The sequence below is a fragment of the Pygoscelis adeliae genome, unplaced genomic scaffold, assembly GCF_000699105.1.
Source record: "Pygoscelis adeliae isolate BGI_AS28 unplaced genomic scaffold, ASM69910v1 Scaffold101, whole genome shotgun sequence".
Classification (NCBI taxonomy): domain Eukaryota; kingdom Metazoa; phylum Chordata; class Aves; order Sphenisciformes; family Spheniscidae; genus Pygoscelis; species Pygoscelis adeliae.
This window is the reverse complement of record NW_008824238.1, coordinates 2,573,961-2,587,500: the sequence shown is the minus strand read 5'-3', so window position 1 is coordinate 2,587,500 and position 13,540 is coordinate 2,573,961. Positions and strand designations below refer to the sequence as shown.

General features: G+C 43.6%; 1 protein-coding gene across 1 annotated transcript in view; it reads right to left on the bottom strand.

Moving 5' to 3' along the window:
• Positions 1–11,386: 11,386 nt before the first annotated feature.
• HEY1 (hes-related family bHLH transcription factor with YRPW motif 1) overlaps positions 11,387–13,540 on the bottom strand; it is a 26,008-nt gene continuing 23,854 nt past the window's right edge. The window contains exons 2-4 of the mRNA XM_009335065.1: positions 13,462–13,534; positions 13,265–13,346; positions 11,387–12,455 (exon numbers count right to left, since the gene is read on the bottom strand). Coding sequence (XP_009333340.1) covers positions 11,872–12,455; positions 13,265–13,346; positions 13,462–13,534 — 739 coding nt within the window. The 3' untranslated portion in view covers positions 11,387–11,871. The remainder of the gene's footprint in view (positions 12,456–13,264; positions 13,347–13,461; positions 13,535–13,540) is intronic.

Sequence of the window (13,540 nt, the reverse complement as noted above, 5' to 3'; positions counted from 1 at the left end):
ACCACTGCCCGCATTTGGTAACTGTGGTGACTAATACGAAGCTGTTGTTTTAAAAACGGCATTGGAACAAGAAAACTGTAGTTCTGCTTCATTTTCCTCTCTGATTATGTGCCAAGTGGCAGTGATGACTGACAGTTTGATGCAAAGAAAAGTTTAGGTTGGGGTGTTATTATTTAGACATAAAAAAGACAAAGCACCTGCAAAAGTATGTACACATAAAACACGTCTTCTTTTTGAGAACATGGTCTTATATAAAGGGAGCTGCTTAAACTAAGAGCAAAGTGGGCCAATCTTCAGCCATTGCAGTATTTTGAGCAAAGCTCCAGCAGCTCACCAATGCCAAGAATCTGGCCTATTGTCTGCCTTTCAACCCCACTTTGTTGTAAGATTCGTCTTCAGTTTACCCAAGTTTAGTGTACCTCAGTAGCTCAGTCAACAGAGGGAAGTAGATGGCAAACATTCCCTCCCAGAAGCGTGGGCTTACTTTCTGGCAGCTTAGCGACATGAGAGCCATCGCTGATGCAAATCCTTCAGCCAGCACCGCTGTGCTTTGCCATCAGGCTTCCTCTCTAGTCAAGGCATCACTGCCTCTTAAAAGTCAAAGTGATGTGGTTCATTTTCGATACCAGCAATGTACGTGGTTTGAATCATATCTCACTTCTTCAAAGATTTGTCCAGAATGAAGCATCTGTTAGGAAAAAAATTGTAACGCTGATCCTTCCCTGCTCATCTGGACACCTTAGAGGCATGCGTGTCATTAAGGTCACACTGTGTCATCCCTTCCATGTGATGCGCAGGCTGGGTTATCTCTGAGATTATAGGAGGAAGTTCAGGGTCCAGGAGGGAGGATTTGCAGTGATGCCCGCCAAGTGCTGCTACTTTTTAGGTATGCTTGTATGTGAGCCTGCGGGACTCGGACAGTTCAGTGTGCCCACTGCATTTCACTTTTCAGACTGGGCTTCTCCATTACTATTTTCTTATTTTTTAATAACAGTTAATTCAAACCTATTAATAGGGACTATTTCAACAGAGCATAAACACAACCCCTCATCTGGAATAGGCATTTGCAGGAGTGTGACACTCTCGCTCCATAGAGATGCCAGTACAGCTCCAGAGCAGAAAGGTATTTTCTGACACTAGATTATTTTCTGTAAGGGATCTCTCGGTCCTCAGTGGCACCAAAATTATTATTTTGCAGTTTTGACCACGTAACACTTGATCCCACAGGTCTCAGGAAGAAAAGGCACTCTTGGACTGCAACAGGGATTTCATCCCCATGAAGACAGCAGGGTGAAACTTAATTATTACCCATCGTGCCAAGCCTCTGCGCAGGTTTTTTGTTTGTTTGGTTTGGTTTTTTTGAAGGAAATCCTCCTTCTCTTGTGCCCTACATGTTAGAACTGAGCCCAGCCACAGTTGCTGGCTTTAGAGGGACAGGAAGGAAAGCCAAGGAGAGTCAGTCCACTGCGCCCCAACCTGCAAAAAGCCACAGAGGCTTCAGGAGACAATACATACTATAAAGTCCTCTGCTGGAACAAAAGCACCCTCATTGCACTCTCATTCTCTTTTAAATCAACAGAGTTGTAAAAGTTATTTCTATAGGCGCCTATTTTCTCTCTCATAAAATTGTATGAAAGCGTTTCCCAAACAGCTGCATCACTATTGTGCAGCCAACACCCCTGCCCCAAACGGCCCTCCTCCGCTCCCATGGGCCACACCACTGAATACAGCAATTGCTCTGCTGCCTCACAACCTTCCTCCTCTGTCTTGTGAAAGTCAGAGCATAAACCAAAATTGTTCCAGAGACATTGATCTGTAATGGGTTTTCTGTACACTCCCTAAGAAGAGACGTAACTGGCATATTTTTGTATGTCCTTGAGAAAAGAGTTTTCCTTCCTGCTCTAAAGAGATACAGTGTTTCTTTCCTTATGGAGGATCCCTTAACAAGCCTCCTGACCAAATTACAATTTTTTTCCTGACATCATCACGAGGAGACCACTTGCCCAAGGTTACAAGGGCTTCTTGTTCATTTCTTGAACAGTTTCTTGCCGTCACTCCAAGGTACAGATTGACCATTTGAAGCAACTGAGCCATGTGCAGGCACAGATGCTTTGCTGAAGCATCCAGTTGTTTATTTAGTGCTACACATTTGTGATTGTTCCTGGTATCAGGCAGTAAAACTAGAGAGGCAACAGAAGGAAAACAAGTAATTAGGGGGAAAAAATCTACTACGGTACTGCTTATGCCCAGGGAAGACTGTAAGAGCACAGCTGGGTCTGCAGCAAGTCAGGTTCTGGGCCACCTTGTGCAAAAGGAGCAATGTTTTATTGCCAGCTTGTCATCCAGGTAATTATGTTCATTTCGTTAATAGAGGCAACTTCAGTCAGAATAAAGGTCCAGCCCAACTGATGGTGATCCTACCTCTCGTGTCCAGGTTACTGATGAGTCACGCAGTGTTGGTAACCACCGTGACATTTCTGGCAAATGAGGAGGATTGAGGGGAGTATCCTCTCCCTTCACACACAAGCCTTTCCTCAACCTTAACCTCTTTCCACAGTCCCAACCAGTTTCCTTTCATGCCTTTAACTCCTCCCAAAGCTGCACTCTGACTGCCGATTTTCACCTCCTAGACGTTTTTATCACTGCAAGATTTTCCACTGGAATCCCAGCTTGCACTTCCCCATGTCCCTACCACAACCCAGCACCACACTGGCAATCTGTGCCATCTCAACAGAGCCTTCAGCTGTGCATCCCCCTCCATCACCCCCACGCAGAGCTCCTCGAATGGATACGTTTCTCCCCATTAAACCCACTCTTCTCTAGGTCTGGTCCACATGAAGACCACATGTGGCCACCACTTATTCCTCCCAGTTGAAGGGGTCTAAGTAGCAAATCCAAGACCTTCAGCCCCACTGATGAACCATATGCTTGATGATCTGAGACATCGTAAGGGAAGCTGTGCCTTCAAATAATTTATTTAAGACCTAGTACATTATACACAAAAGACTGTGTTAAAAATACAATGTTGAGTTGTGAAGTCAAACACACAAAAACACGTCTAAGGGGAGTATTAATTTTGCCTAAGAAATCTGTTTCATTCCAACCACTGGCTGGATTTTCTTTCATCAGGGAGTAGTGAAGGGGTCTAGTTGTTGCTGAAATAGTTGAATGTGTTAGGAGACTTTGGAGTGTGAAATACAGTCCTACAGTTAAGGATACTGAACAGTACTGTGGGAACTGGATTCTTTTTTTTTTTTTTTGCTTCTATTTACATAAAAATGTGGGAGACTAGGAAAAGGTTTCCTAAAGGTTCTCGCTGCTCCTCACTGCCTGAAACACTGACATGGGAAGTAGCTCAGTCTGATGTGAAGAAGTACTCACCCTCTGTGACTTCCAGAAAGTCAAGAGCAGCTGTGCTTTGAATCCAGGAACTGCTGCAGAAGTCCTGAAGAAAAAAACCAGCCCAGTTTGAAACACCTCAGCCAAGCATCTCAATCAACTATTTGATTTTCAACTTTCTGAGTCCCAACTCCCTACCTAGAACGTAGTTCTACACCTCCATGGGACACTGCAAATATCACTTAACTTTGGGGGAGCAAATGTAATAGTGTTGGGACTGAAATGCCCTGGGGATAGGGAGAAGGAGGCTTATTAATAAAAACCTCCTCTTTAGAGTCAGGCTTCAACATAAAAGGGGTCTCAACTTTTGCCCTGTACCCTACCCACTCCCCTGGAATACATTTCATTCTGCAGCTTCTGCGATCTTGGAACAAAGTGGGACTAGATGCTGGGTACAAGTTCTGTATACAAATATATCTTCAACATCTCTCACTGTCCCATAGGATTAACAGCACTGTTGCAACAATTCTGCTAGTACAAATGAGTGAGGAGCAGACACTGTCGCCAAAAAATTAAATGTGAGGTGGCACTAGCCCCTGGCAAAGTCTTCTCTAGTGTTTTTCAGTCAGTCAGACATAGTTGTTAAAGGAACCTTGTTTCGGATGTGTCAAATACAATCTCATAAACATCTCCTTTCTGATGGTAGTTTTGGGTTACAAAAGTTAATGCAATGAAGATAGCTGAGCTGAACAGGCTGTTTCCCAATAGACTCTGGTATAAAAAGTATTTCATTATATAAAGCTTGAATCACAGCTTTCTCAGCAACTGTTTGGTACAGACTGGGTTTCTATCTCACGCAAGGCAACGAAAATAGTATGGAGGAAAGGCTTCGCTTCCTAGCAGAGGAACTGGCAATAAGAAGGGATTTTGAACCTTTTTTTTTTTTTTTGCATTAGAAAGTATACAGCCAAAATGAAAGCTAAAGAATAATTTCGTTATTGCTCCCTCTTTGCTTAAAAAATGCTTGAAGTCAGACTGTCTGGCTAGCACATTATAAGGATATTGGTGTTGTTAAAAAGGAAAAAAAAAAAAGCAAAGTAGGGATTTTTCTACCCAGAAACCTGATGCGTCACTCCTTCAGCTTTGTCCCTGGGGACAGACCATGGGAATTCCCAGTCTTGGGCCCCTGTGGCTCTCAGCCAGCCCTGCCATTGAAGCTGTGCTTTCAGCCTGGGATGTTGCCGTGCTGCAGGGGCGGAAAATGAGGCTTCAGTCTGTTAACCGGCAGGATGAGGTCAGGCCTGAGGGGGCTGTGTAAAGAGTCCTGCAGACCTCTGTCAGCACCGTGAAGAAGCAGGGAGCCTTCTTACTGCCCAGAGAGGAGATAAAAATTAGACAAACATTGCCTAAAACAACAACAACCCAAAGATTTTTAAAGCCCCATAACAGATTTTGCTTTAACTTCTTTCAGTGAGTACCTTGACTCATTGAGGGCTCTCGCAGCTTTGTGGCTGGTTGGGCCGAGGCGGGGGGTACGTAGGATTTCAATTCTCTCTTTTGAAACAGGCATGGATTTAACAGGTGAGGGGGTGACAACCATTGAGCTTTAGATCTACAATCACACCTCTCGGTGTGCTCGTTTGATTTGATGCTCCAAAACTTGGGACATGACTGTGGCCACGTGGCAGTTCAGCCCCTGGCTTCAGGTGGGGGCTGCACCTGCCCCTTGCTCAGCCCATACTGGCTTATGTGGTGGAAGAGGTCAGTGCAGCTGGACTTGAAGTACAGAGGGCCAGATCTCAGAAATCTAATGGAAGGGAAGGGTTTGTCTTCAAAAGAGCTGCTCTTTCTGCTTGCATGGCCCTTACAACACACCTCTGACTAACACATCTTACCCCTCCCTGCCCACACCGACTTAATGGGCATTTGGTTTTGTCCAACAGGCATGTGCACCATTCACATCTCCACCTATACCAATTCTTAACAGGGTAAAGTTTAATCATTATTATTCCTGGTGCTATTTTTGGGAAGAAAAAGAGTAATTTTGTCATTGCGTGCTCCAGAAAACATGAAAGTCTCTAAGGAGCCCAAACTTCCTGTTACCAATGCCTTCAACTTTGCCCCACCTTTGGGAAGCACAGGCAGCTCGTGGAAGAATGTCATCCACTCTAACAATTGATTTTCTTATGTACAATAACGTCAGGCCTTTTAAATAAAAGGCTGACCCGTCTCCTTCTAAAATAATTCGTCTGTTTTATGGAGTGTTGTTCTGATTATATACAATTCCCACAAGAAGGGAAGTACCTTTAAAATAAGGACTATTCAGTACTAGTACAGGATTTCCTCTTGTTGTTGATAATTTCCTCTTAACAGAAGACGCAATGAATCCCAGAGAAATTCAAAGGGGCAATCTACAGACAGTTAGGCATCTACATTATACAGGGAACATTGTTCAATCAAATTGATGTTTTCCTGATGAAGTAAAAAATAGATCTACCTGCTGTGTAGCATGTAAGAGTTCCTACAGCACAGACTTCAGTTCCCTTTGCTACATTTTTAATCCCTATCCAATCCCACAAACTTTTACATAACCATCGCTGAACAACAACAGATGACAATTATTCTCATTTCATCTTTTGATATTGAAATTCAGCCTCTGAAATGGCCTCACTGTTAAAGAAGACAGGCTTGGTGATAATAAGAAGCAGTATTACCACGTTATTATCTGCACTATCAATAGCATATATATAATATGAAGCAAGTTAGCAACTCTGCATTCTCTCTACCAGCTGTTCCTTATCTCAGAAGCGGGCTTCATATTCCCTTTCACTAGAAGAGCTAGTTTTCCACTACTGGTCTGAGCATGCACCTGCCCCGCTCACCTGATGGCGAAGGAGACCTCATACCTATGTAGATGGCTAACACATGCCCAAAACCACCATACCAAAATCCAGGAACTAAGCAGCTGCACCAGCGGCCGGGTGGTAGCTGCTGATAAAGGCTGAGCGATTTGTGGAAACGGCTGCCAGTCATTAGAAGCTCATATCAGTTATCCTGATGTTTCAAATTCTCTGTCAAGTTGGGTCAGAAGCCCCCTCTCGTGCACGGACCATGCTTTAATTCCTTGACCTCCTTACACTCTCTTGACCAGATTGTACAAATGCAATCAGTAAATTATGCTGTGATGCATTCTTACAGCCGGCAGTAGTCCATCTGAGCCCTGGTTCCTCCCTAGCCAGTGAGATGACCCATCAAATTCGATTAAGACATTCGCACACATTTGTTACAGCACCTTACTGGTTTTAAATTACGTGCCTCAGTCTTCATATGTTGCTCATCAGATTCTGGCTTACTGAGCAAAACTATGAATACTAAGAGTAATACCTTCCCCACTCTGAATCCTTTACATGCAGCTTATTTTGTCATCTGACATCACTTATTTCCATATCTTTGCAACAGGCAATGCAAACAATGCAACTCTTCATTCATCTGTTCACAGCCTCAGTTTTCCTCCGATCCTGCACATCAGCCTTCCTTCCTGCTCTCTCTCTGCCATTCTCTCACAGAGCTGTTCCACCAACTTTTCTACTCCCAACATCCTTTCTTCTGTGAAAGCAACGCAAAACAGAGAAATGCACGTACCGTCAGTGTTTAACCTGTTACTACTGTGCCTAGATTTTACAGCTTACCTTGGAGAAAGACAAGCCATCTGCAAAGTTCCAAGAAGCCTTTCCAATGCAGAGAGAAGAGAGTGGTCTGCAGAGGTCTCCCTGTGCTGAGGCTGCCCTGACGAGTAGCAGTGCAGAAGATGTGCAGAACTGGCTCCAGCTACCCCTCCCTTCCTTTCCAGGAGGCTTCACCTGAAGAAAGCGGCCTGGCTTCTGAAGGGTCCTGAAGGCTCTGAAAAGGTCCAAGCAATGTAACGTGGTTACGGGCTCTGTAAGCAGGGCAGAATGCCCCTAGCGCTCAGCTGTTTTGCGCGCTTAGATAAGCCCATCTTGCATTATACAGCTGTGTTACATGATCTGTTGAAGAAAAAAGAAAAAACAGCTGGAAGAGAACCTCTGTCTATGAACTTTGCTCTGCTGGGAAGGCTTGGGCAGGCTACACACAGCACGGGTCAAAGCGAGGCGGTTTGGTCCACTCCTTCAAGCTGCATGAATAATTAGTAGAATTTGCTAGAGAAAAAATTGCGTGGGACTGCTGGAATAAGAGAGAACAACATATAATACCCAAGCACTTCCTTAATAAAAGCTTTCGCCAAATGAACACTTCAGACTCCCAAAAGACACCTTCAAGTACCTGTATCTTACTAGGCATTGGCATTTCAACATTTATTACTGCAGTCAAGCTACTATATTACAAGCATGAGTCAATGCCTGCATCTTCTGGCTCCAGAAGAAAGGGACTGTTCTGATTTTTATTTATAAGCTGGGCAAGTGGAGAGAGAGAGGCATTCAGTTACAGGCAAAGCACACGCTGCTCTACGAGGCCGGGTAGGCTGGTTAATACATGGACATATTCGTGTCTTAGCATCCTGAGGCACAAGTACCACAACCCATCTCTGCAACCTTTCATGTAAGGCCTCAGAAAAGGGCTTTGTAAATAATTTTTGTTGCCTTCCAGCACAAATCCCATGACCTCCACATTATTCATTAAGACTTCCAGCTCCGTGTAGAGTATGTTACGATCCAAACTGGCAGTTTCTGGCAAGAAGCGCTTGTGAATATGCACACAATATAAAACAGGAAGAAGGATTTCAGTTTATCTGTGCTCACTTGGGCTTGTTTGTTGCTTGGAAAAAAAAACTGGCAGGCTTCCCACCACTGTGCAATAGTCTAGGAAGGCTCCTGTCACCTGGGGACTCACATGCTGATGTGTGAGTGAAGAGAGCAGTAGCCAGGATTCATGGGGTTTTCAGCATTATCCTAATAAACTCTGTCATGCTACTAGTGTTAAGACGGGAGCGCTGAACAGAAACTGTCTTAAGAACTACTGACAGCTTCTTTCCAAAAGCTAAAAAATGTCACTTTCATGAGCTATTCCTTTACGCCAAAGCACAGAATGGATTTCCAAAGGTTTGTATCTGGTTTTATGCAGCATTTACCAGCCTCTTAGATTTATTCTGCACTCAAATCCAGCTTCCTTGATAAAGGAAGATAATATTAGCTTATATGAAATACCACATCATCTTACATCCCACACAAAGCTTTAGCCTGAGGATTTCCGGACAGACACAGTTCATCCAAAGCAATTGAAGGTAGTCGGGGGGTCATGGGATCAAGTCACACATGCATTTCCTTTCTCCTCCAGCATCCCTCTGGTTGAGCTTGTGCTCCTAAATTGCTCTTTTGCAATAGGGTAAACAAGTAAATGTTTTGGGCTCGGGGGATACCTGTTGTCTATAGAAGCAAGCTGATTTTACCTTTCTCAGTTTGTCTTTAGAAACCTAGCATCCCATAGGAAAGAAAAATAGCAGACCATCTCCGAACTGTAGTTTTTGAGAAACAACAGCATTTGTCATTCATATAGAAAATTTCCAGCTACCACTGTCTCTTGATGAAAGGAGAACAAGCACTGCCATCCCTTTTTGACAGCTGACAAAACAGATACGGATTAAGCGATTGCCCAGCATGATTTACTAAGTTAGCAGCACAAGTAGTAATACAGCCCTGGACTTCCAACCCTGGTGCTTCAGCTTCTGGGACATGCTTTTCCCATTTGAATTACTATTTTTTGTGAGTTCCTAGAATTTGTTCATCTCTATGATAACAATCAGTAGATTTTGAGTCTCTAAAAATTAATATAGACTTACTGCAAAAGTTGAATAAAATTAGTACTTTTCATTAATACCTTTGCCATTGGTAATGGAAAGAGAAGACAGTGGGTAGAGGCAAACACCAGCAGCTAAACTTTTATTGCACTCTCTGCTTCTGAAGTCCATTCAAGAGTAGGACAGTGGGACAAAAATAATTATAGGGGTCTTTCTACACAAAAGAGCCAGCTATTTAGAGGCAAAGTCATTTGAATGTCAATGAAATAACCATTAAAAGGCTGAGAAGCATTGCCATTTATTAAAAGATCTAAAGAATAGTTGCCTGCACTATAGCAATCTTCTAGGTAGGAGTTGTTAATTTGGTATAAAAACCTACTTGGGACAGGGCAAAGCATAATTAAACAGGAGACAATGCACACTGTGAAAAAGAAACTGGATTTGGAATTTTATAGCCTCTTATTTCATGTTTCTACATGAAATACTATGCTCTATAATCTCTCCTTAATAACACCTATGTATTTCTAGCTGCCACAGTGTTTTCGTTTCATTTCTAGCAGTGGTCTCCTACAGCCTAGGGAGGAAGGTAAAACAAGGTTACGCACTTGAATGCCCTCCCACTCTTTCTTTTTTTTTAGCCTCACGGCAATCCTTCTTCCGAGAAAGCCTCTCATCAATGCCACTCCTTAATTGGCCCGAGAGCCCCTCTTTAAACAAAGCTCTCGTCTCCCACAGGGCCGAGCACTTTCTGCTATTCTGGCAGAGCTAAATCCAGACAAGGATGTGCCATTTACCAAGACAAGTGTACTACAAATTTAAATGCACAGGAAAGAAGCGAGGTACTTCCAGGAGGAGTTGTTGATGTGCTGCAGGTAGAGATTTGCAGGTAGGAGGGACAGCATCTGGAGAAAACCTTCGATCTACATGTAAGCCTGTCAGATTGTTACTTCAAGAAAAAGTGTAAGACGGTAGTAATACCGCTCAGTAACAAATACAGATCAGTCGGAGACCTTGGGTAGACACTGCACTCATGCACTGAACGTGAGCTAAACCAGACTGTTAGGTACAAAGCTTTGTTACAGAGCTATAGGGCAGATAAAGACTTCATGAGTTAGACGGGAAAGGACTCCGCATTTCTAAAAACGATCACTTTTTAATATTAATACAAATCAGTAAGAATATTCAGGTGCAGTGCAGCTTTCACCTCTTCTTTAGCAGTAACCCTGGTCTCTTTGCCATCCGCCCACACACTGCCTGGCAAGTAGAAGTGACACACAAAACATATCCTAAATTTTCATCCCCTCGACTGCTATGCTGTGGCACCGCGGTTCTTTATGCGCTCAGCTAGTGTAGCTGAGTATACCATAATATTTGAGAAAAAAGTAAACACAAACGCCCACAGCAAGACTAAACAGCAATTCTTCGACATCTCCCGTGATACCCAGAGGCACAGAATTCTCCCCTGATACATATCAGACAAACGTGTCATTTAAAATACTTTGTTCTTTCTCCTTTATTTAGCCACAACACAAATACAAGAGCAGTCAAACCCTGTCCAGTGGAACTCACTAGATAAACCTGTTCGGATTAAGATTCTCATGAAATCAGGCAAAATATACATGTACACGCACACACTCTCACGCACACAAGAATGCAGCAGAGACCTTACAAAATGAGGAGTGGCACTGAACTGCACCTAAAAAGCAATAGAAAAAAATCAACCGGTTAGGATACATCTGTTAAGCAATGAGGCTGTGCACTGAACGGGTTCCCACTGTACCATTCCATCGGCTATTTAAATACCAGCATCATTCATTTCAGGTGCAAATTTGAAGCTCACAGAGAGAAACAGCCTGATCTCAGTTACCCAAGAATATGGGGTAATAGAACAATTACTCCACTGTAACTCAAAGCAGAATCTGGCCCTAGGAAATGAATATGCATATGACCGGCTCCGGCTGGAAGACTATTGCAGGTGACACCTTTTTTTCCCTTCACTTTCCCAGCAACTAAACCCATCACCAAAACAGTGTGTAATTTGGCTTTTGCACCCTCCCCACTCTAGTTTGCTCTAAAGCACATACTGCTCCTTTTGGTGGAAGAAATAGCATAGTGATTCTGTGATGTGAGTAAACGTCCACTAGGGACTAGAATAAGACCACCAAATATACCAAGCCACTGCAGAAGAAATAGAAATTGGGCTGTTAGATAAAGCTGGTCAAGCTGGTCCATCTGATTTGTCAACGCTTTGTTCAGAAATATAAGACTCAAATATAGTTTACAAAAAGAGTAATTCTTTATAGAACATCTCAATGTCAAAATACTAACAAAAACACAGCTTGTTAATGCTGAGAAGAGTGGTCTTGGAAAAATTAAAAACTAAACTAGGCCATTGCTAACAATAACAGGTGATATCTCTTCACAAAAAGGCGGTCTGACGTACTCAGGAAAAATGAAACATTTGAAACAAACTGTTTACAGAAGTGATTTAAATGCTCAGCACAGATCTAACACAAGTGTTAACAACCACTATTGTAATTTTATTTTTGGACAACTTCAGCAACTATTTAAAAAAAAAAATTGCTAATACAAAAATGTAGAAAACAAAAAGAAAAATCCAAAGAGAGAGTTTTTAGACAAACTTAGTTAAGGTGAAGCTGTACCTTTGTCCCAGTTATTAAGAACTTCAACTTTAAGCGTGGCATAACCCAGCTCAGCTAGGTTTGTAGGCTTCCCCACCCTTACTAAAGAGTTAGTTCTTAGAAGGCTCCAATCTCAGTCCCCCAGGGTCTGTATGGTTTGCCAAGGGTTGCTGACTGCGTTGGTGCAGATGGGCTGAGCACGTTGGGGGACAGCAGATGGAAGGAGCCAAACGAAAAGGGGAACGCAGACAGAGATGCCATGGAGGAGAGAAGAGGAGGAGACAGTTTGGTAGTAGATGTGACCACGGGAAGCACTGGTCCAACGCTGCCATTTGGGGGCACTCTTAGTGAGGAAGTTTCAGCATGTGGGGCGGCAATTCTGGTCTGGTGATGTGGGTCTGTGGAAGATGCTGTAGTACTGGTATTACCGTGCCCACTTTGAGCCAGCAGCAACGGGTGAGATATGTGAGGGTGATGTCCAAAGGCACTGCCCCAAGGAATGTGTCCAATGCCACTGTGTGCGCTACTTGCTGCTTCCCGTTGAGAGGCGTAGTTATTGAGATGAGACACAAGTCGAACTCGCAGAGGATCGGAGGCGTCCAGACCCTCTATAATACTAAGGTATCGAGCAACTTCAGCCAGGCACTCTCGAAACCCTAGACTCCGATAGTCCATAGCCAAAGCATGAGCATCAAAATAACCTAAGAGAAAAGAACAAAGAATGCTGTTTTCTAGTCATTGACTACATGTAGCCTCCCCACTCCACCCTCCCCTATAAGCATATTTCACTTGGATGTGGTTAGTATTCCCAACCATAGATTAGCTGCCAAGCTCCTTTTTTTTTTTCCTTTTTCTTTTTTTGTCTAACAAGCTTTTCTTTTATATCTGTGCTGTGATGCTGCAAGTCCCAAGACCAGTCACAGACTGCCATTTTTAAGCTGAAATTGCTCACTGCCACTGGAGGAAAGTACTTTTGTTCATGTCTCTCCAGCGCAAGCGAAACCACAGCGCAGTGAAATTCATTAGAAACACAAGTCTTAACTTATCAGAGGGGACTTCTGCAGGCAACATACTTTTTTCCTAAAAGCGCATTTCACCATTTTTGCTAATTCTCTTCATTACTCATTTCATCCTGTATTTTTTTCTTGTTTCTGTTCTGAACTTTCAGAAAGTTAGAGAAACAAACATTTGACAACGACAAAAACTTTGTGTTTTCCAAGTTGCCAAAAGCCGATTCACTTGGCAGAGCTGACACATTGCTAGAGAGACTTGTAATCACTCTCCCCTAGAACAACCTGGAGCTAGCACTGTAAAATGTTTCAGTGCTAGTGATGCTGCAAATCTTGTCAAGCAGAAGAAAGTCCCAAATTCCTGACGAAACATGAGAGTTTCCGTCCACTTTCTCCAAGCACCCCCGCAGCACACTGCACACCAAATGCTTGGGCACGCACTCCTCTCACAGCAGCCTCTCCACAGAGCTGCTGACCCACTGTCAGGCACGAAACTCTACCTTTCCCTCCTGCTGTATGCAGCATTTTCAGATGATCGACAGTCATCTGCAGAATCTCTGCTTTTTCCAGCTTGGCTGATCCCTAGGAGAGAAGGGGAAGCATGAAACTTTTTAAGCAGAACCAGAGACGTGAAAGAGGGGCGACCCTTCCTCCCGGGGGCAGGGGGGAGGCAGCGCGGAGGGTCACGGGGCGCTACCTGCTTCTCAAAGGCGCTGGGCACCAGCCTCCTCAGCTCGGACAGGCTGTTGTTGATGCGATCGCGGCGGCTTCTCGAT